General features: G+C 34.8%; 3 protein-coding genes across 7 annotated transcripts; 2 read left to right on the top strand and 1 right to left on the bottom strand.

The window, feature by feature from the left end:
* LOC107639726 (serine/threonine-protein kinase pakG) lies at positions 6,860–11,007 on the top strand. Of its 2 annotated transcripts, none has more exons than XM_021121616.1 (5): positions 6,860–7,528; positions 7,992–8,097; positions 8,475–8,592; positions 8,890–9,882; positions 10,372–11,007. In XM_021121616.1, exons 1-5 carry the CDS (start codon positions 7,321–7,323, stop codon positions 10,777–10,779), a joined length of 1,833 nt encoding a protein of 610 aa, XP_020977275.1. In that variant the 5' UTR covers positions 6,860–7,320; the 3' UTR covers positions 10,780–11,007. The 2 variants fall into 2 exon arrangements, with proteins under 2 accessions (XP_020977275.1, XP_016198788.1); XM_016343302.2 differs by having other exon boundaries at positions 6,863–7,528; positions 7,986–8,097.
* On the top strand, positions 17,291–20,087 carry LOC107639723 (pentatricopeptide repeat-containing protein At3g22690). The gene has a single exon (XM_016343295.2). The coding sequence runs from the start codon at positions 17,441–17,443 to the stop codon at positions 19,964–19,966; it is 2,526 nt and encodes an 841-aa protein (XP_016198781.1). The 5' UTR covers positions 17,291–17,440; the 3' UTR covers positions 19,967–20,087.
* LOC107639728 (protein RDM1) lies at positions 19,977–21,837 on the bottom strand. Of its 4 annotated transcripts, none has more exons than XM_021121614.1 (3): positions 21,668–21,837; positions 21,208–21,457; positions 19,977–20,577 (listed from the first exon to the last, which is right to left on the bottom strand). In XM_021121614.1, exons 2-3 carry the CDS (start codon positions 21,305–21,307, stop codon positions 20,198–20,200), a joined length of 480 nt encoding a protein of 159 aa, XP_020977273.1. In that variant the 5' UTR covers positions 21,308–21,457; positions 21,668–21,837; the 3' UTR covers positions 19,977–20,197. The 4 variants fall into 4 exon arrangements, with proteins under 4 accessions (XP_020977273.1, XP_016198795.1, XP_020977274.1 ...); XM_016343309.2 differs by having other exon boundaries at positions 21,208–21,433; XM_021121615.1 differs by having other exon boundaries at positions 21,208–21,424.

Below are 21,966 nucleotides of genomic sequence, written 5' to 3'. Positions count from 1 at the left end.
ATACATATTATATAATTAAAGTTCGATACAACCAATAAATAATATAAAAGAGTTTTTATTCAAATTAAAAATGAATAAACAGTAATAGTGGTGAACATAGGCTAAGTGTATGATGACAACACACGCAATTGTCATGTTCCCTAAAGCAAGTAAAAATAAATAAAGCTAGACTATTAGCGTTTAATTTCTCCTATATTGTTCATAAAAAGTTTGTATTTAAATTTTATTAAGTAGTGTAACAAATTTCTTTAAAAGTTTTGACAAAGTCTTCGCTAAAATTAGGATACTCTAAATTTTTCAATTACCAACTACAATTAACACAAATAATCAACATGCAAAAAATATTTAATTTGTTAATTGTAGGCATTCTAATCACACACTTTATACCCGCGCTTAGAATTATTTCACCTCTCTAACATTACAAATCTATGGTAGGGTTCAACCAAATTATTATCAAGAGTTTTAAATTTATGCGCATACTCTTTTTCATAAATCTTCTTCTTTTTCTTCTTCACTCCTGTTGCTGCTGTTATTCCTTCTTCTTCTCCTCCTTTTTCCTCATCTTTCTCTTTTTCGATATCATTGTCGCCGTCACCACCATCATCACCTCCTCCTTTTTTCATTTGAATTTCTTCTTCTCTTTCTTTTTTCTACTCCTTCTCCTCTATCTTCATCATTATCGCCGTTATCGTTATCGTTGTTGTCATCATCATCATCTTCTTCTTATACATATAACAGTTTAAGTCTAGAATGCACCGAAATTTTTTCTTGATGACGACACACAATCAAACTCAGTTCAAAACAAAGTTAGACCAAATGCATTTTATTTAAATCCAAAATGCACCGAAATTAAATTTAGAATGTACCGAAATTACTTAATGATAACTCAAAACTCCTCCTCCTTATTCTTCTTTATTATCATCATCTTCTTCTTCTTCTTTTTTTCGTGATCATCTTTTTCTTCTTGTTTTACTTCCTCACAATTTTTCCTGTTTTATTCTCTTAACAAGAACAAAAACAAGAAAAAATCAACCAAAGAAGTAGAAGAAGAAACACATAATACTGCAAAATCAATAGGAATAGGAGAAACCTATATTCATTCAACTGAATAAAATTGCAATATAGTACAAACATGTTCATTCAAGTAATATGAGAAGTAATGTGTAAAAATCGGAATTTTTACGTAAAATTGCTTTAATAAAATAATAATTTAATTGCCCGAAATAGGTTCTAAAAATGTATACCGGACGCTAATCTTAAAATTTTTGGCCCAAAGTAGGGCAAACGGACCTAAAATACTAACGGGTTGGACCGGGCCTAAGTTGGGCCCAAGCCCAACCTATATAACCCTCGTCAATGAGCATTTCAGCTCATTCCTTGCAGCCAAGAGAGGGAGCATGGTGAGAGTGAGAGAGGAGGGCAAAGAAACAAAAACACCATTCACTTCTTCACTCTTTTGCTTGTATCTTGAGCTACGGTGCTCCGGTTCGCAAACCGTTTACGGCCACGCGAATCTCTCGTCGATTCCGTCATTTCTACCTAAGTATTGCTGGTAAAAAAAATCCCGTTTCATACTCCCTTTCTCAACCCTAACAATTTTCACGTTTTTAGGTTTGGATTTTGAATAAGTTTTGTGATTTTGATTTGTTTAGGGGTGATCTAGCGCTGAAGTATTATTGTGTTTCACCTCTAATTCTGTTGGGTAAGGTGTGTGTATTCATATTCTTCCTGGTTTTATGTATATGGAATCCTAGGTTGATTTGTGGTAAAATATATGATGTATAGCTTGATTGTGGAGTTGATTGTGGCCTTTTGAAAGTGGTGTTAGTGATTGAAAGCTTGTTGGATTTTAGTCTTGGTGCGGAGTGCATATTGAAAATTGGCCAAGGTATAGTTTCGGTTTCTTTTATGTAATATGTAATGTTTTTGGACACTTAGACTAGTGGGTCATAAGATAGTATTGAATGATGTTGGTGTATGTTTAATTATATATGATTATGATGATGATGAGTGTTTATGATTATTATGTGTGATGATGGATATTGATGAGTATAATGATGTGATGTTGTGAAGATAGTGTTTCTGATGTTAGAAAGGGATTGGTGAGAATTGTGAATAATGATTATGAGTGTTGATTAATGATTGAATTGGAAATTATGGATTTGTAGTGGTTTATGGTGTAATGATTGAGTAAATTAGGAGTGGAATTGATGGAAATGATATGAAATGGTAAGTTATTGTGTGGTGTTGTGTTTTATGATGATTGAGTAGGCTTTGATTTGGTTTTAAATTGAGAGTTTTGGTGGAATTGAGTTTTTAAGGTTTTTGGTAAAAATGAGTTTTAGGCCAACTTTGATGGATCATATCTTGAGCTACAGTTTTTAAAATTGATTGAATTTCGTATCAAATTAAAGATAATTCAAAGAGCTTTAAAACGGTATATATTTTATGGAAATCGAAAATTTGTAGAAAAAGATATGATCGTTAGAAGTTGGTGTCAAAAATCTAACTTCTGTAATGTTGCAGAAATTATGAGTTCTGGTATGTGTGCACACGCACACTGCTGTGCGCGTGCTCTACACAGTGGCTATGTTTTTATTTGTGCGTACGCACACCCTGTGAATTTTTGAAAGCGTGGAAGAGATTTTTGAGAAATGGGAATGCTTATGATGAATTGAGAAGTTAGAAACCGATGATGGTTATGATGAGTTGAGAACTTGGAAAGGAATGATGAAATTATTGGATTAAATGGGAGGGTGCGGGGCCTATATTCCTGGCGTGACAGTCTTTCTACCGCAAGAGTATGCGGGGCCTATATCCCTGGCGTGGCAGATTTTCTGCTGCAAGAGTGTATCAGGCACTATATCCTTGGAATGACTTATGGTGAGACAATTGTTGTTGATTCCTTCTCGGCCGCATGAGTGTGCAGAGCCTATATCTCTGGCGTGGCAAGAAGGCTACATCCGGAAGGATGTGTCGGGTTGGCATTTATAGACCGACAAGTGATATCACGAGCCAATAGAATAGGCATTCATCGTGTGCATCTTCTACTTGTTTGTTTGCTTTGCTTAATTTCTACTTTGCCTAAATGAAACACATGTTTACTTGCTAATTGTTCTAATCGCTGTATATGTACTTTACTTGTGCTTTACTTGTCTGCATTACTTGTGTTTTCTTCTGGGATTGAGGAGGCTCAGTAGGCGTGCGGTGGCGATGGGATCACATGGTGGTTAGGCTGGCGAAGGCTGTGGGGTAGCGGTGCTATGTTAGTTAGAAATTCCTTAAGATAGAATACCATGTTTATGGTTTAAGTTATTTATTATTTTGTTAAGCTTGAATAACGGTATCGATGTGAAGTTCTAGGATTGCCTTTGGCGTCCCAGAACCTTACATCTTATATATTGGGCACTGTTACCATACTGAGAATCTCTGATTTTCATTTCATACTTTGTTATTTTTTTCAGATGCAGGTCGCAACCCACATCGTTGAGTTGCTTGATGACGACAGAGTGGAGGATCTTTATCATGTTTTGGAGTCTTTTGGTTATATTGATTAGTTCTCTCACTTTTGTATTCACTTTGCCTTAGAGGCTTATTTTGAGAGAGATACTTTGTATATGATGTTTTAACTTTTAAAATTTCGTATTTGTCTGTATATACCTAGTCGGCTTAAACTCCGCGAGCTGCGGCTAGTTCTTTATGACTAATATAGTCTTATATCTATATATGTTCTATTATCTTGTATCTATACCTTGTACCTTATGCTTTTAGTTTCGTGCGAACGTCTTACGCTTTCGAAACTCTGTTTTTGAGCTTATTTCTTCATCGGGCTTCTAGAATTATTACTTCCTTATATATATATATGTATAAGTTTTAGAATTGTCGTGACCTCTAATTAACCCTTGCTTTACGGCATGAGGTAAGGTTTAGGATAATTAGGGTGTTACATAATGCTTCTAAAAGAATAAATAATAATAATAGAAAAAGAAAGAAAGAAAGAAAGAAGAACAAAAGGAAAAATGTAGTATTAAAAAATATATTTTTGTGTTTTGTAATAAAATTTCAGTATAAAAACTTAAAAATTTATGTGTTATTGTTAAAAAATTTTGGTGTTATTTGTCTGATAAATTCTATATAATTTAAAATTCTTTCTCTTCTTCTTCTTCATCTTCTATTACTTTTTCTTCTTTTTTTATCTTTTTCTTGTTCATCTTCTTCTTATTATTTTATTTTTTTTATAATTTTTTATTTTATTCTCTTAAAAAAAATAAAATCAAATAAAAAAATAAAAAAAAAATAAACAATTGATATCACATGAAAAAGAAAAGATAAAAAAAAAACAAAAATAAAACACAACAACAATAATACAAATAAAAAAAAGAAGAGGAGGAGACGAAGTACATGAAAAAAAAACACAAAAAAAAAAGGGTATGATTTTATGCATATTTTGATGAGTGAATAATTTTGTTGAATTTTATGTCAATTTAGTTGAATTTGACTATCAAAAAAATTTGAATATATAGTAGACTCGTGATGAACCTGTTGAAAAATTTGTTGGTCTCCCATTCTTACATATATGGATATAGAGAATAGAGCATTATCCTTAATGCTGCGTGTCGAGCTTGACCTAGCTAGGCAACATTTTGGGCGAAGATCTAGTGTCCTTGGCAAAAGGTAATGATGTACTAATTGCATATTGTTATCATATGCTCACATGCATAAGTGCAAAAAAATCATCCGTTTTTGTGGTCGTAACATGCATTGTCACAATTTGCATACCACAAGATTCTCTATCTCCAATCACCACTAAAATAATTACTACTATCAACTACAAGAACGAAGTATATAAGAACCCTCTAACTTTATAATACAAAATATTAAAATAAACCCACGAGCACCATAATAATATATGCAGATTGAGAATTCTTGCATACTGATACAAAGTAAGAAAAATGTTATTTATTTATTTAACCTCTCATTACATTTAAGATATGTGAGTTAAACTTGATTATCTTCTCCTTTTTTCATATTTTTAATTAATAATTATTTTGATTTTTTTTTATATATATTACCACTACTAAAAATAAGATTTTTTTTTAGATAATTTTTTTATTTGAATAATTTTTTTATTTCAGACAAATTTAAGACAAATTTTAATTAAATATTTTTTTTATAAAAATTACAAAAGAATCTATTATGTTCTAAATTTGTTGACTTATTATCGATTCAAGTCAAGATATACCTTTAAGATTATATATATAGAGTAATTACGAAGGTAAATACATATTAATGATATTAAAGTAATATATTACATATTATTTACTAATAATATAATAACTTAAAAATCAAGCAAAACCATAAAGTTGCATGGTGCAAAGGTTGTTCGATCACGTGACTAAGAAACTTTTTTATATCTATCTCGTATATTAGGTTCGCAGTTTACACATGGGCCTCTTGCCCTCGTCAATTATTTTTCTGAAAGAATATTCAAATAATTTAAATTTGATGTTAATTTTATTTTCAAGAGTACAATGCTTTAATTTTTTTTTTTTTTTTGTGTGTCTAGTACAATGCTTTGATATTAATAAAGAATAATGCAGTCAATAAATAAAAATCTCAAATTTATCTTCTTTTTTTGTTAAACATGTCTATAACTTTTTCTTGAACTTGCCCTCTTTTCCTTTTTCTATGTTCCCTTTTCCTCTTGCTATTTTACTCCTCCTCTCTTTTCTCTCCCTTCCTAAAGAGACATAAACTCTGGTGTAATGGATAACTACTTGATTAAAGAAGTTACGAAGAGGAGTAGCAATAGTGTGAAAACTAAAAAAAGAAAAACTAAATAGCAGCTTTTGTTTTCCTTCTCCTCTAGTCCTGGCCTCTTCAAGTATATGTTACTATGTACTAGGGGAAAGGGATAGTTACCTCTAATAAAATAAATACACACATATAAATTTTAAAACTTTAAAAGGCCATAATGATAATAGAGACAATTATTGATGAATATAATTGCATTGAAAAAAAAAAAGTTGAAAAGACAATTACCAAATATCTATGAAGCACGACCGCATCTACGTGTTTGATATATTTTGAATACGATATTTTTTTATATTTGTCTGATATGCGTATCTCTTATATCCACTCGTATCTTAATAAAGAAAAAAGTTTTTTTTTTTAGATACGCTTGAACACACCTAAATACCATTACGTGTAAGTGTGTTTAATCTTATTTTTAACATGTATTTTTTAAATGAGTTTAGAAATAATATATATTATTAATTATTAAAAAATATTTTAAATACTTTATATAATTAAAAATAATTAAAAATTAATTTATATTTTAATATCAATAAAATACCAAAATATCATTACAATTTATTTAAAAAAATACGTTATATTTTTTATATATATCGTGTCTCTATGTCTTATAAGAATTTTAAATTCGCATGTATTCCGTTCTGTGTGAAACTGCCGAACTACAATGATTTCTTTCGAACAATGAGTTACTTGATTTGGAGAGTTATAAATCGACCTGATTCGAACCCCACAGTAAAAATACCTACAAAAGATATTTCGATACTCATATAAAAAGAAATCTTTAAAAATATTAAAAAGCATTCAAAACAAAAACTTGTAGAACATGTCTTTGTCAAGTTTGAGTTCTCGTTTATATAAATGATTAGCTTACTGATTGGTGGAGTTTGTTCGATATTTTAGACAGGGTCGTGGGTGTCATTTTTTTATGGTAACGGTATTTGCTAATATTAATTTCTCATATTAAATTCTTGACTTATATAGAAAAGCCATGTGCTGGATGGTTACACTTGCACAGTTTGATTACTATAATTTGCATGTGTCTCTCCCAACAACAAATCCCTTCTTGATCCTTCATCATCAATGAAGCAACAAAATAACAAAATCAATGAAAGGGAAATAAGAAAAAAATAGAAAAATTTAAAAACAAAATTAATTGGATAAAAGTGATGAGTGTGAGAGATCTGAGGAAGGTGGTGGGTCCACAAATTAGAAGCCATGTGGGTATCATCTCCCAACTCCATCATTTTTCTTAATTATTATTTTTATTGTTTTCTGACACACACACACCACATAACTGATGAAATGCCAAAGAGAAACTTAACACAAAATAATGGTACATCAATGAATAACACAACCAAACCAAGCTAAGTAAACACAAAGTCGACATAGTTACAGATCCAAATCCAATCTTGAATCAATGAATGAATGATGAGAGTGTTGCACTTTGAACTTTGAAACAGTGTAGATTAGTTAGTATGTTGGTTTCAGTTGTTAGATCTTAGTTACATGAATCCAATGATGAGGAATAGTTATAATAGTAGTAATGTGAGAGAGTCTCTTTTGGGGTCATTGAATCACCACCGCAGAGGACAAAGCTTGAATGGTTATGGAATGGCTTCCAACAACAACAACAACAGCAATGAAGATAACTTGGATCTCTTCTCCAGGAACAGACGTACCCTCTCTGTGACTTCCTCTGATGATTCCTCCGATGGTATGTGAATTGTGTGAACACTGTTTTTTTAAATTTGTTTTTTGGTTCTTGGTTTTTGGTTTTGCACTTGGGGATGTGGGAATGGACACTTTTTTGTCTGTATTTTTTGTTGCAATTAATGTGTCACTGAACAATCTTTTGTTTGTTTATGGGTTTATGATGTTTTTGTTTTGTTTGAATCTGATTCTTTTTCTAAACATAAAACAGTTTTAGTTTGTTTTCTTTGTATTGTTTTAACTTTTTAAGAACTGATGTTGGGGAGTGAAAGGGATGTCTTGTGATTGAAAATTAATAATAATTTTCCTTTCTTATTATTTGATTTGATATGTTGTTAACTAGGTAAGTGCTAAATCTGAAGTATGCTTCAGCTATTTTGTTTGAAGTGATTAACTGATTTGTATAACTATATATATTTTTATGATTATGTATTAAGAATAATTAGTTGTGAATTTTGTAGTTTCAGTGAAACTGGGGAGGCTCTCACTTGGAGGAGCAGCACCAAAACCTTCAAGAAATGGGATTGATGATCTATTGTCTTCCACAGAAGTAGGAAAGCATGATTATGACTGGTAAGCATCGATTTCGTCATGTCGATTCTCAAGTTTCTGTGGCTGTGGATGAGAAATCATTCGATAATGGAGAGAACATATTGATTCTGGATCTGTGACTTCTTGTTCTATCATTAAGACATTGTTGTTGCTTGCTATATATGTAAAGAAATGTTCTTGTTCCCACCTTTCCATGTATACCTGAGTCAACTTCCTTCTCTCCACCATTGGATGGGGTGTGTTGATTTGAGTTCTAGTCCTTATTTTCTAATAGCAGGGGAGAGTGAGCCAGCTTATATGCATTCAACTTCAGAAATGAGAGTGCAACTTCAAAAGGTTCCAACTTTTTCAGTTGGTTGCCCCAATTCGTAACTATTTCTCTGTTTTTATGTTACTAGGCTTCTCACTCCCCCCGGCACACCAGTTTTTCCATCATCAGAAGGCGAACCCCAACCAACCACAGTGCCTCCAAGAAGAAGTTTGACTAGATCAACTTCTACCACAAAGGCCTCAAGGGTATGTGTTCCCTCAAATCATTCTTCATAGATTTAATTTGTATGCAAAGATATCCAATCATAAATTGATACATAAACAAGTTAGCTACTTTTATATATGGGCTATTTGAATGGTCATCTAAAAGAAAGGATTTAATTGGATGGCAACCAAATCATCTATTAGGCATTCCCTACATGTATACATGCACTTGGTGATTGTTATTTATTTATCCTAGGTCACAACCTTATACATGTTTGATATTTTTTAATGGTGAGCTAAATGCTTTTATATTTATTAGTCTTCATCATGATTTTTCAGCTCTCAGTCTCACAATCTGAGAACAATAATCACTCTAGACCAGCAAGAAGCAGTTCGGTGACACGCCCTTCGGTCTCAAACTCACACTCACAATACAGCACCTATTCCTCTAACAGATCCACCTCAATTCTCAACACAAGCTCTGCCTCAGTTTCGTCATACATCCGACCATCCTCCCGACCATCCTCCCCTGTAACTCGCTCCTCGTCCGCAGCTAGGCCTTCTACTCCTTCCTCACGCCCGGCAGCGTCTTCTAGGCCTTCAACTCCCTCCAGAGTGCGCTCGGTTTCTAACAACCCCACAGCCTCCTCCTCCTCTGCTGACAGACAAAGAACATCAACACAAAGCTCAAGGCCATCAACACCAAGTTCTAGGCCTCATATTTCTACAAATTTGCATTCTCCCTCGGCCCTTACGCCAACTCGATCACTATCCAGGCCTTCTACCCCTACTAGAAGGAACTCAATGCCATCTCTGTCTCCATCCCCTTCTCCTACATCATCTTATGTAACTTCATCCTCACGTGTTTCACTTAGTGGAAGAAACTCAGCTCCATCTTCAAGGCCAAGTTCGCCGAGTCCAAGAGTAAGGCAGCCACCACAACCAATAGTTCCCCCGGATTTTCCCCTCGACACACCTCCAAATCTCAGAACAACATTGCCTGATAGGCCTGTATCAGCAGGCAGGTCTCGCCCCAGCAGTGTCACCATGAAGGGAAACAGTTCTGAACCTCAAGCTTCAGCTCCTGTGTCAAGAAGACATTCTTCTCCGATTGTGAGTAGGGGGAGGTCTACAGAGCCTGCAGCGAGAACTCGCAGTTATGGCAGCACCAATGGCCACCATGCTGATGTTCCTGAGCCTAGGAAAGTCCAACATCCACCTGAAGTCGTTGCAAGGAGATCTGTTAGGGCCTCAACTACCACTGCTACAGACAACTCTGGGTTTGGGAGGACCATATCAAAGAAATCCTTAGATATGGCTATTAAGCACATGGTTTGTACTTCCTACTCTCTACATTTCCAGTTCTGCATGATTAAAGTAATCAAAATCAAATTTACTTAGATTACCAATGCCAACAGTTTCAAGGTTTAGTTTAAAATTTTGATACATTGCTACTACTACATGCTTTCTTTGACACCTTTTTAATTAGTAGATGACAATAGGACGAGTTACATTAAATGATATTGCAATGTATCATTCGATGCAAATGAAAAACATTTTTCCATTAACAGTGAGTTAAAGTGTTAAACTATCAGATTCTTGAAAATTTTATTCATGGATCAAATACCTTGAGTAAAAATCATGGTCCAAATGATACTAAAATCTTCTCCCTGAATGTGATTTTTCACATTCAGCTCATGTTCCTTCATGTTGCTTTATCTACATGCCTTAAAGTAAATTTTTGCACCATAAGCTATTAATCCTCTGATTTTGTTATATCAAATCCAAACTTAATCACCATTTGATTTATCTATTGAATAGGATATAAGGAACGGCGCAGGAAATCATCGTTCTCTGTCAAACACCACACTCTTCCCTCAGAGCATTAGACCTTCGTCCACTCCCAAGAGCCACCGGGTTTCGAGTGCTCTGGCATCTGTCAACATGAATGGAACCACCCTGCATACCAATGGAGTCTCCAATCTGGATATTGGAAATGATGTTAACAGAATACATATGGTAAGAGGAAGAGAGGTAGATGAAAGACTATACTCATCAAAACTTAGTAGTGAAGTCGACATTTACGAGAGTTCGCGCTACGATGCACTGTTGCTCAAAGAAGATTTGAAGAACACAAATTGGCTTCATAGTGCTGATGACAAATGTGATCAAGGTCCCATATTTGATAATGGATTTGAGCACTTGCCAGAGCCTTTTGGTCTCTTGTAGCATTCAAGGAGGTTAATAATAATCCTTGGTGAATTTTTATGATTTGTAATATGATATCTATGTTCTAATAATGGTTATTTCTTAATATTTTTTTTTGTTTCCCTTCTCAAGGGTGAGAATTTTTTTTTTTTTAGTTCTATATCTCAAAGGTGGAGAAAATGATGATGCATTGTATGCTTGAATTTGATATTTTTCATCTACATATAATGCACCAAAAGAATTACATTACACAAGTATTTTGTGCATACAAAAGTATGCTTTTGTCAAAAGACAAATGTATTACTAAGCTCATAGAGATGGATATGATGCTTTAACTTTAAGCAAACATTGGTTTGCTTCTTTGAGTTCAAAATATTTTAAATAAAAAACAAAAAGAGATTCTATTAGTTCATGGTAGGTAACTAGCACTGTGGCTCTTCAAGTTAGTAGTGAGTGCATAACTATTTTGACAGCCCTTTGGTTTCTATTTGATAAAATGTAACAAATTTTTTTTAACGCTTTATCTAATAAGCATATAATTATAGAATTAACCAAGTTTGGTTGGTCTAGTGGTTAGCTCACTAGTCCGCTTAAACAAGTGTTGGGGGTTCGAATCCTGTCTTATGCATGCAGCAACCTTAACCTTTAAATGGAGCTCAGTATTAGTCCTTAATCTGTCGGGCTAGGAGTTATGTAATCATCAAATAAGGATAGTAAAAGAACGTTCTTAATTTTTTTTTCTTTGGACTTGTTTAAGGAATAATGACAATTTGGCTAAGCTCAAAGCTCTTTTTATGATTTAGTTCATTCACTTATTTAACAAATTATGGTGGGTTCAAATTTCACCTTATACACACAATAATTTATTGACCAACAAATAAAGCTCCGATGTATGATAACTTAATTATTGGTATTAAAAAATTATAAGAGTCTTTTCATGATTTAAGAAATTATTATTAAAACTTAAAAAGTTAAAAAGAAAAAAAAAGGGTATATATAATTTTTTTGGAAAAGGAATATATTCCTCTAGCATGGGTTTTAGGCCAATCCGGTTTTTTGGAAAAGGAATATATTCCTCTAGCATGGGTTTTAGGCCAATCCGGCTCATCTACGGCGGAATGAGCAAAATCATCTTCAGGTTATGAAAAAAAAAATAAATAAATAAAGCCTTTAGGAACTTCCTTCAAGACTTGAGCAAAAATCAATTTGATTTGGTCTAGTTAATTTATTAGTCTGCTTAAATAAGTTTTGGAATTTAAATATGGTCTTGTGCATACAATAATTCATTAGTCCGTTAAATGGAGCTCCAACTACAATAGATTAATCCTTGACCTGTCGGATTGAGAGACCGTAGATAACTAAAAAACTCCAAAGCAAAATTAGTGATTTATTCTATTCTATTGGTATTTGTCACATCAATATAGTGGATTTTATATTATGTTAAATAAATAAAATTTTAAAAATTTAAAAGTAATTAACTATGAAGTATTCGAACCTTAAAATGATTCATGAAATTAATAGTTATTCAACCTTATCTCCAAACTTACACTCTGGAATTTATAATAATCCTTAAGCCACTTTCTGCCCATGTATTGCAATCGAAAACCTGGGTAAACTTATTCCTGCCATGCTAGCACTCCCAAATAGACGTCGAATATGAACTTAAGGTCAAGTTTGGATAAACAGCTTAATTAAGCTCTTTTTTACAAAATAGCTTAAACAATAAATGACTATATTAAAAGTAGCTTATAAATAAGTTATTTTGTGTTTGGACTTTTAGTTCTAAAAGTGTTTATTTTATAAAAATGTGATAAAAAAAAATAGTAGTATTATGAGAGAAGTCATTTTTTTAACTTCTCTATAAACTCCTAAATAGCTTCTTAGAAAACTGCAATTTGGTTTTGAAAATTGTACCAGACATTAATACTACTACTTTTCATAAATTAAAAGCTCAAAAAAACTACTTTTGAAGCTTCCCAAACGGGCTTGCATGGAATGATGTGGGATGATGCATTTGATGATATAAACTTCTCTCCATAATATTAAAGCTCCAACTTCCAACCCTATTTTTCTTCTTCTCCTACTCTTCAATGGCACTGATGCACTGTTTTTTTTTTTCCAATGATTTACATCTAGTCTTCACCACAGTTATAGTAGAATTTAACTATAACAATCTCAAGATTACAATCACCAATTTCAAGACCAAGACAAAGACAAAAATGAACAAACTAAACCGGTTCAATACCTAGACAAACAAACTACTATACCGTGCTTCACAAATTGATACCTAGCAAAACTAACTCTCCAAAACAGTACAAATCAAGATGGGAACAAACGGAAAATGTGCGGTGTTATAGGCTTTTTTCCAAAATATTCTCTCAAATAATCATATGCCTTTTTCTTAGTACTATATAGAAAGACTAAAAAAACTGAATATCAAATACAAACTAAAATGAAAAAGAAAGACTCTCAATTGTGTAGTGGTTGATATTTGAATTGTTCTCCTTGACATTCATCAAACCTTGTTCTTATATCAAAAACAATTCTTTAGCTAGTCGTTGTAGCTGATTAAGTCATCATTAATTACGTAATTTATTTCTTTCTATAACCAGTAGCTACCTTTTCAAATGCTTTTCAAATCTTGCTCATAATGTTTGATTATTTTTAAATATGTTCCAATTAATGCAATGTGTTCAACTATCCGTTGCTTGATGACAACTCTGGCCATTGCTGTCCATAATCATCATCATTGTTATATCAGAAATTCTTCGCATACAAGCGATTAAGGCTTGTAATGTAAGCCTTACAAGTCTAATTAAAACTAACGCTCAAAACGCGCTTCTTCTTCTTCTTCCTCTTCGTCTTTTTCTTTTTTTCTTTCGTTTCTTGCCTTCTTTTTCTCCTCCTTCTTCTTCTTGCTGCACGTTCTTCTTCCTCTTCATCTTCTTCTTCTTCTTTTCTTTCGTTTCTTGCCTTCTCTTTCTCATTCTTCTTCTTCTTCTTGCTGCACATTCTTCTTCCCCGTCTTCCTCTTCTTCTTCATTTACGTGCTTTTCTCTCTGTTTTCTTTCTTCATTATTCTCGATTTCCATTGTTTTTTGACATCAAGCTCTGAAATCGTTTTTGAAGAAGAAGAAGCAGTAGAAGATGAGGAGGAGAAAGAGAAAGAGTTCTGAATTATGCATAAGGTGTACTTCAACGAATTTTGGGTGTATTTCTTAAATCCTTTGGGTGTAGTTTTGTAATCCTTTGGGTGTATTTCTGTAATCTTTTGGGTGTATTTCTATAATCGTTTGGGTGAATTTTTGTAACCGTTTGGGTGTATTTCTGTAATCCTTTGGGTGTATTTCTGTAGTTCCATTATCTTCAAAACTATTTTAGAGCTTGATTTAAGAAACCATGAAAAAAAAAAAAAAAAAAAAAGAGGAAGAAGAAGAGGAAGAGAAGTCATTCATAATACATGGTGAGTGTAGTACTTTGAAAACAGAAAACGGTTGAATAACGCATTAAAAGGCCCGTATGTAGCAACTTGCAAGACTTGTAAATCAAAAAGACTTGTATGTGTAGCAGGCCTCTTGTTATATGTTTCCTTTTCAATTTTTGGTAACAATCTCTTTTAATTTGACACCAAATAAGTAATTATATCAATTTCAAAGATAAAACTTTATAACATATTAAGTTAAGCCATTAACCAATCAATCAATATAATTAATTAAATGTTTGTCATCACAAATAATTATAAGATCATTTTCAGACTCAATAATCTCTCTCTTGATAGCAAACATTTTAAAATAGAGAGCATTTAAAGAGAATGAACAAGATTAGGATAACTTCTCGTTTATTCGCAGGAAAGATCTCCTCCTGAATCCAGAGATTAAAGCTCCCATGAATTTGTGTTATAGTCTTTTAGCTGAAAGATCACAGTGCAGCAACATAAACCTTAATAGACCAAGTCTTAGAACATGAACCACAAGTTTAGCAAACATGACCAAAGATTAAACCATAAGTAACAGTTTTTCTCTCCCTTTTGTCATCAAAGGAGAAAATGAAGCACCTACAAGATTAGATACCAAAAAACTGAAGCAAATAAGTGTTTTTATGGTTATACAGTCATTCAAAAGTATCTTAAAAACAACAAGAGCAGTAAATGATGACTAGAGTCAATAGGCATCAGAACTGGCCGAATGTTCATCCTCAGCATCCTCATCATCAGAAAAAATGTGCTTAGAGGTAAGATCATCGATGTACTATTTCAGGATATCAATTCTTCCTTTAAATTTTTTCAGCTTGGACTCAACAATTCCATCTCGGCGCCTTTGCTCATCTAGATAGGCTTGTTGCGCCTCCACATGATTTCCAAACTCCTGAACTAAATCTCTCATATACCAGTGAGCTCAATGACCTTGGAGCTGTTTGAGGACCGGGAGGCCTTCGAACTACCAGCCCCTCCTACAACCGGCTTTCCCTTACCTCTTGCACTTGCACTAGTTTTCTTGGCAGCCTTCCCTCCTTTCAAAAATGAAGAACACTCCTCATAAACTTTATTAGATAAATCAATATTGTGAAGTTCAAAGATTATGATTCGTCGCATGCTTGAATGAGTCCAAATACTAAACTGCAAAGTGAACTACTTTCAAGTTCTGCCAAGTTTCTATAGAAAATTGACCAACAAATCCAGAATGGATTCATTGTTAACAAATTTTAACCAAGATCTCATAATCCAGTGAAAAATAAATTGAATGACAAATTTAAATAAAACAAGCTAAGTGGTTTTTGATTAGTATAAAACACTGAAGGAAGCTAATAAACGAGGGAAGAAGAACACAAGTTGTTTGTTAGGCCCTTGGCTAGTTACTCGAATTTAGTTAGAACATTACTCTTATCTGTTGCTTCTTTTTTTTTTGGACAGTAAAATTTCATTGATAAAAAACTGAAGGCCTAGCCTTTTACATAGATTTATCATTACAAAGCACTGTTCTAAACTAAACCAATAGTTTTAAACAATGAAAAACTAACTATCCAGCATTAAATCACTTCAGATTATGTAGCATTCTGCACCAGACCACTAATAATTCATTAAAGCTGGCACTCTGATCTGTTCTAACATGGATATCAGAGTTTTGCTCTGTACAATTGTTATTTGGACTTGGCCCTATATAGATTAAATAACCCAATTGTTGCAACTTCCTCTTCTGGCTTGGCCCAATCTAAAGTAAACTCCTAATACTTTAGCCAATTCATTGTTACCTATATAAGCCTTGATGTTCCTTCAGAGCTAATCAAAATCTTTCAAGAAGGTGATAGAGGAGCCTCTTAGACTGAGTAGTTTGCATCTAATTTCGTTGTTCTTTTTGGGCTTTTAAGTCCCGTTTTAATACCCAAAAAAAAGCCTTGATGTATGCCTACTCCCTAGGTTCAACAGTAGATCTGAAGCCAATGAGCCATAGCTCACACGGCATTCCGCCTCCTCCCCATTTCAAAAGTTTCGGGTTCGAGTCCTACCAGCTGCAACTGAAAAAAAAAATTGGTAAGTATGTGAGGAGTGTGTGGGTATGTACTGTGTACCTAGGATTGGGGGTTGTCCAATCCACCGATAAAAAAAAAAAAAGTAGATCTGAATGATTTTTAATTCTTGTACTACAAGTCTACAACCTTGAGACTTATTCATGGGCATAAAGAAAAGTAGTATCTTTTCAGATTTCTCCCAACAAATCCATAAAGACATATCTAATGCTATTGATATAAGCACAAGGACCATACTATCTCTAAATTCTAAAACCTGCTATGAAAGGTATGTCATTTTACCATCAATGAATCTGACTGCTTCACTCATGAGCCACTACATTTCTTGTGACAATCTAGAATTTTAAGTTATTCTTGGTCTTGGGTGTAACCAAACTATATTTTAAAGGAAATATCATTTGAAAACACCTATAATAATAATAGAGGGGGAGAGAGAGAAATCACATGCTTACCAGATCACCTATACAGCCAACTGCCATCAAAAGGCATTGTGATGACAAATGGAAGGGAAGGCATTCTAGTTAGGATTTCCTTAGTTTCTGCCAACGACACAAGACACTAACACCGGTTAACTGGAAACTTGTTGCCTCGACTGCACATGATTATGTCGTTTTCTCAGTAGCTCAGCTTCTCTGGCTATCTGGATATACAAAGGCCAAAAGATTTGGCAAACAACTTTACAAGTAAAGCGAAGGAGTTATCCAATATGTAGGGGACACTGCCAGATGATAAATAGTCCTGCATTAATTTAGCGACATGTTACCTACTACTTATTATGTCAAATGGGTATTGATTCGTTATAACAAAATTCTCATAGGAAGAAACATGTAACTAACCAGTAATTGGGAAACCAAGACTATCATGCAACCATATGTAAATAGTACTTGAAGATTTTGGTGCTGCTCCTCCAAGTGAGAGCTTCCCCAGTTTCACTGAAACTACAAAATTCACAACTAATTAAAAATATATATAGTTATATAAATCAGTTAATCACTTCAAACAAAATAGCTGAAGCATACTTCAGATTTAGCACTTACCTAGCTAACAGCATATCAAATCAAATAATAAGAAAGGAAAATAATTATTAATTTTCAATCACAAGACATCCCTTCAACTCCCCAACATCAGTTCTTAAAAAAAACCAGTGTTCACAATTACCATGGCGGCGAAGGCCCTTCCTCCCTCTTCTGTGGGCACTTCCCCAGCTATCCAGCCTCCGAAACCCATCACCACCGACCTACCGTCATCGCCGCCATCGCTAAAGCTTATTGGAAGTTGCCACAGCCTCACGGAGCTCAAGCAGTTACACTGCCACTTCATCAAGAATGGCCTTTCTCACAGCGCTTTTCACCTCAACAACCTTATCGCCGCTTACGTCGACGTGGGCACCCACCACAGCCTCGACTACGCTCGAAAATCTTTCGATTATTTCTATGAGGAAACAGCCGCGGTTTCCTTGTTCGCCTGCAACTCTCTCCTCAGAGGTTACGCTTCAACTGGCCTTTGCGACCAGGCTATCTTGCTCTACATTCACATGGCGGAGATGGGCGTTTTACCCGATAAGTTCACCTTCCCGTCCTTGCTGAGTGCGTGCTCCAAAGTTATGGCTTTTGCTGAGGGTCTTCAAGTTCATGGTGCGCTTCTTAAGATGGGTTTCGAGGGAAATATCTTCGTCAGAAACTCTCTCATACATTTCTACGCGGAATGCGGCAGAGTTGACTTGGGACGCAAGGTGTTTGATGGAATGCTTGAGAGAAATGTTGTGTCTTGGACTAGTTTGATCAATGGGTATGTTGGGAGGGACTTGCCCAAGGAAGCTGTTTCTCTGTTCTTTGAGATGGTTGACACTGGGATTCAACCCAATCCAGTTACCATGGTTTGTGTTATATCTGCTTGTGCCAAGTTGAAGGATCTTGAATTGGGGAAAAAAGTTTCTTCTTATATTGGTAAGTTGGGCGTGAAGCTTAATGCTGTCATGGGGAATGCACTCGTTGATATGTACATGAAATGTGGAGACATAGATAATGCAAGCAGAATTTTTTATGAATGTGTTGATAGGAATTTGGTTATGTACAATACGATCATGTCGAATTATGTCCAACATGGGCTGCCAGGTGAAGTGCTAGTAGTTTTGCGTGAAATGCTGCAACAGGGACCACGCCCAGATAAGGTGACAATGTTGTCTACAATTGCGGCCTGCGCGCAGTTAGGTGATCTATTTGTTGGGAAGTCGTCCCATGCTTATGTCTTAAGAAATGGACTTGAAGGTTGGGAAAATATTTCCAACGCCATCATCGACATGTACATGAAATGTGGTGAGAGAGAATCTGGGTGCAAAGTATTTGAGCAGATGCCAAACAAGACAGTGGTGACATGGAATTCGCTAATTGCTGGTTTGGTTAGGGATGGTGATGTGGAATTAGCTTGGAAAATCTTTGATGATATGCCAGAGAGTGATCTTGTGTCTTGGAACACTATGATTGGTGCTTTGGTTCAAGTAAGCATGTTTCAGGAAGCGATTGAGCTATTCAGGGAGATGCAAAACCAGGGAATTGAAGCAGACAGAGTGACCATGGTTGCTGTTGCTTCTGCCTGTGGATATCTAGGAGCTCTTGATCTTGCTAAGTGGGTCTATACCTACATTGAGAGAAATGACATTCAGATTGACAAGCAGCTCGGCACAGCTTTGGTTGATATGTTTTCTAGGTGTGGTGATCCCCAGAGTGCTTTGCGTGTTTTCACGAAAATGGACAAACGAGATGTGTCAGCTTGGACTGCTGCCATCGGTGTTATGGCAATGGAAGGAAATACAAAGGGGGCTATTGAGCTTTTCAATGAGATGCTCAAACAAGGGGTTAGACCAGACGATGTTGTTTTTGTAGCATTATTGACTGCATGTAGCCATGGTGGCTCTGTGGACCAAGGTAGGCAACTTTTCAGGTCAATGAAGACAACTCATGGAATCAGTCCTCGGATTGTTCACTATGGATGTATGGTTGATTTGCTTGGTCGAGCTGGGTTGTTGGAAGAAGCTCTTGATCTTATTCAATGTATGCCTATGGAACCTAATGATGTTATATGGGGCTCTCTTGTAGCTGCTTGTCGGAAACATAATAATGTCGAAATGGCACAATATGCAGCTGAGAAGATAACTCAACTGGACCCTGAAAAGGTTGGCATTCATGTGCTGTTATCCAACATATATGCATCAGCTGGAAAATGGAATGAAGTTGCAAGAGTGAGGCTGCAGATGAGAGAAAAAGGGATCCAGAAAGTGCCGGGATCAAGCTCAATAGAGGTTCATGGACTGATACACGAGTTTACCTCTGGCGATGAATCGCACGCAGAGTATACTCAAATTGGATTAATGCTACAGGAGATAAACTGCAGGCTAAGCGAGGCTGGATATGTCCCTGATACAACCAATGTCTTACTTGATGTTGATGAGCAGGAGAAAGAGCATTTGCTCAGCAGGCACAGTGAAAAACTAGCCATGGCTTATGGACTCATCACTACTAATCAAGGTGCACCCATAAGGGTTGTCAAAAATCTTAGAATGTGTTCCGATTGTCACTCATTTGCTGAATTAGTGTCAAAATTATACAGTAGGAAAATCATTGTTAGAGATAATAATAGGTACCATTTTTTCAGGGATGGATTTTGTTCTTGTAGAGGTTATTGGTAATGGGTTAATATAAAGTGGGATTTCTCACATCTGATTGACAAATCAATTTACTCTTGACCATTGAACTGGAATATTCACATACAACAGAAAAAAGAAGCCCCAAAACAAATGACTAGTTAAACAAAAGAATCGGGGCTAGATGATCAAGAGAGCTGTTCAAGTTTGCTTTGCCAAAACCTAGCAAGTAAACGTTTTGCAGGATACTTAACAAAGCCTTTAAACTAACTGGTTTCACATCGCATTCTCTAAAGTCGGGAAAATGGCATCAACAGAACCATTGTACATTGGATCCAGCTTCCAGAGTTCGGCAATCTGAAAATGCGATGAGGTCTGTCGATGGACTTCTTCCATGAGCCAAATGGTAGCTTCGGCTTTGGTCGGATGAATCAAGTTGTCTAAGGGTTTGTATTCATCCTTGCTGTTAAGTCTCAACTGATCCCATTGCTTAAGGATAACATTTGTGAGGTAATGGAGAGGCTGTCCATAGAGTTGCTTCATTGATTTGCCTAATCCCATCCATGAATTAAATGGGATGACAGAGCCTCGTTGACTTGGTATTGGTATCTGCTTCATGTACTCCTGATACATTTCTGCCCGTCTAATGAGTATATCTGCATACAAGCATGAGCTTTGGAATAGTTATATTCATAAGAATGCAAAGCAGTATAGGGTCTAGATAATAAGAAAGGCATGCACAATTGATCTCCAAACCACTCATCGAAAGAGTTTTCTTGGCTGATATTGTTGTAGTTGAAGCAATCATTAACACAAATAATTCGGAGAATGTGTATAAAATACCAAAAACATAACAAATCACTTATTGAGGATTTGGTTACACATGTTATGGGCATTGAAAGCTACATAATTGTATTACAACAAAATTAACTTTGCATTAGTAATAAGAAACATAAAAAAGTTGAGAGTAAATAACATGACACATGAATCAAACGGAAAGAATAGAGTGGTGGCATAAATGCTTTTGATTTTCACCATTCGTGGAACGGGTTGATGCAAGTTTGTATGAATTAAATGCGAGGTGGTGAATTTCATTGATTGTCGAAATTTAAATTACTCTAGGAAAGCACAAAAAAATCTATGAATGTAACCCTAGAAGTCATAGGAGTAGCAGTAAATAAGAGTTGAATAAGCATAACATGATGATTTATGAGGATGTGGAGTGAAATTAAAACTTGAAAGGCATTAATAACAATAATGGATGAAAAAATGGAGGAGAAGACGACCTTGGGAGGTGAGGTCAATGGAGGGAATTGGGAGAGGAATGTCGTTGGAAGAAGAATCAGGATTCTGATCAGGCTCATCCCATGGAAAACTCCTCTTCATTTCTAAAACCTTTCTGGGTCTAGAACCAGTGAAAGAGAGACTGGTTTTGCACGCACTTCCCACTTACACCCACAGCTTCTTCTATACCTTTAAACGCATCGTTGCACCAATACAGCCTTGGTACTACTAAAAATTAAAATTGGTGACTCACTAAATGTAAAGTCAGAATAATATGACTGTATTATATTTTTCAAAATAAAATAAGAGAATATCGAGTTTAATTCAATTAGTACGCCCAAAATACTAGATTAAAATAAACATTAAATATCACTTGATAAACAAACCCAGAAACCTTTACAGTTCTTAAAAAGAAAAGTACATGATTTGTAAGAAAAGAACTTAAAAAAGTAAAAGAACCACCTGCAATCAAGGTCCTCAGGTGACCAGTACATCAAACAGCATCCAGGATTCAATTCAAGTTCTGCGGCCACAACCTATAAGCAAGGAGAACAAAAGATTAAACATAGTTTTTCTGTCACCAATAGTTGTTAGGAACCGGTGATCGAACTAATCATACTAGTACTACTGGTACTGGGTCATGACTCATGAGTCACGACTCACAACCGGTCTTATTTAAATAAAAATATAAAAAAAATATGGATAGATAATGAAAATACTAAATAATAAATATATTGAATATTTATTTTTATTAGGGGTGT

This window comes from Arachis ipaensis, chromosome B04 (assembly GCF_000816755.2).
Source record: "Arachis ipaensis cultivar K30076 chromosome B04, Araip1.1, whole genome shotgun sequence".
NCBI classification, from domain to species: domain Eukaryota; kingdom Viridiplantae; phylum Streptophyta; class Magnoliopsida; order Fabales; family Fabaceae; genus Arachis; species Arachis ipaensis.
This window is presented reverse-complemented; position numbering and strand designations above follow the sequence as displayed.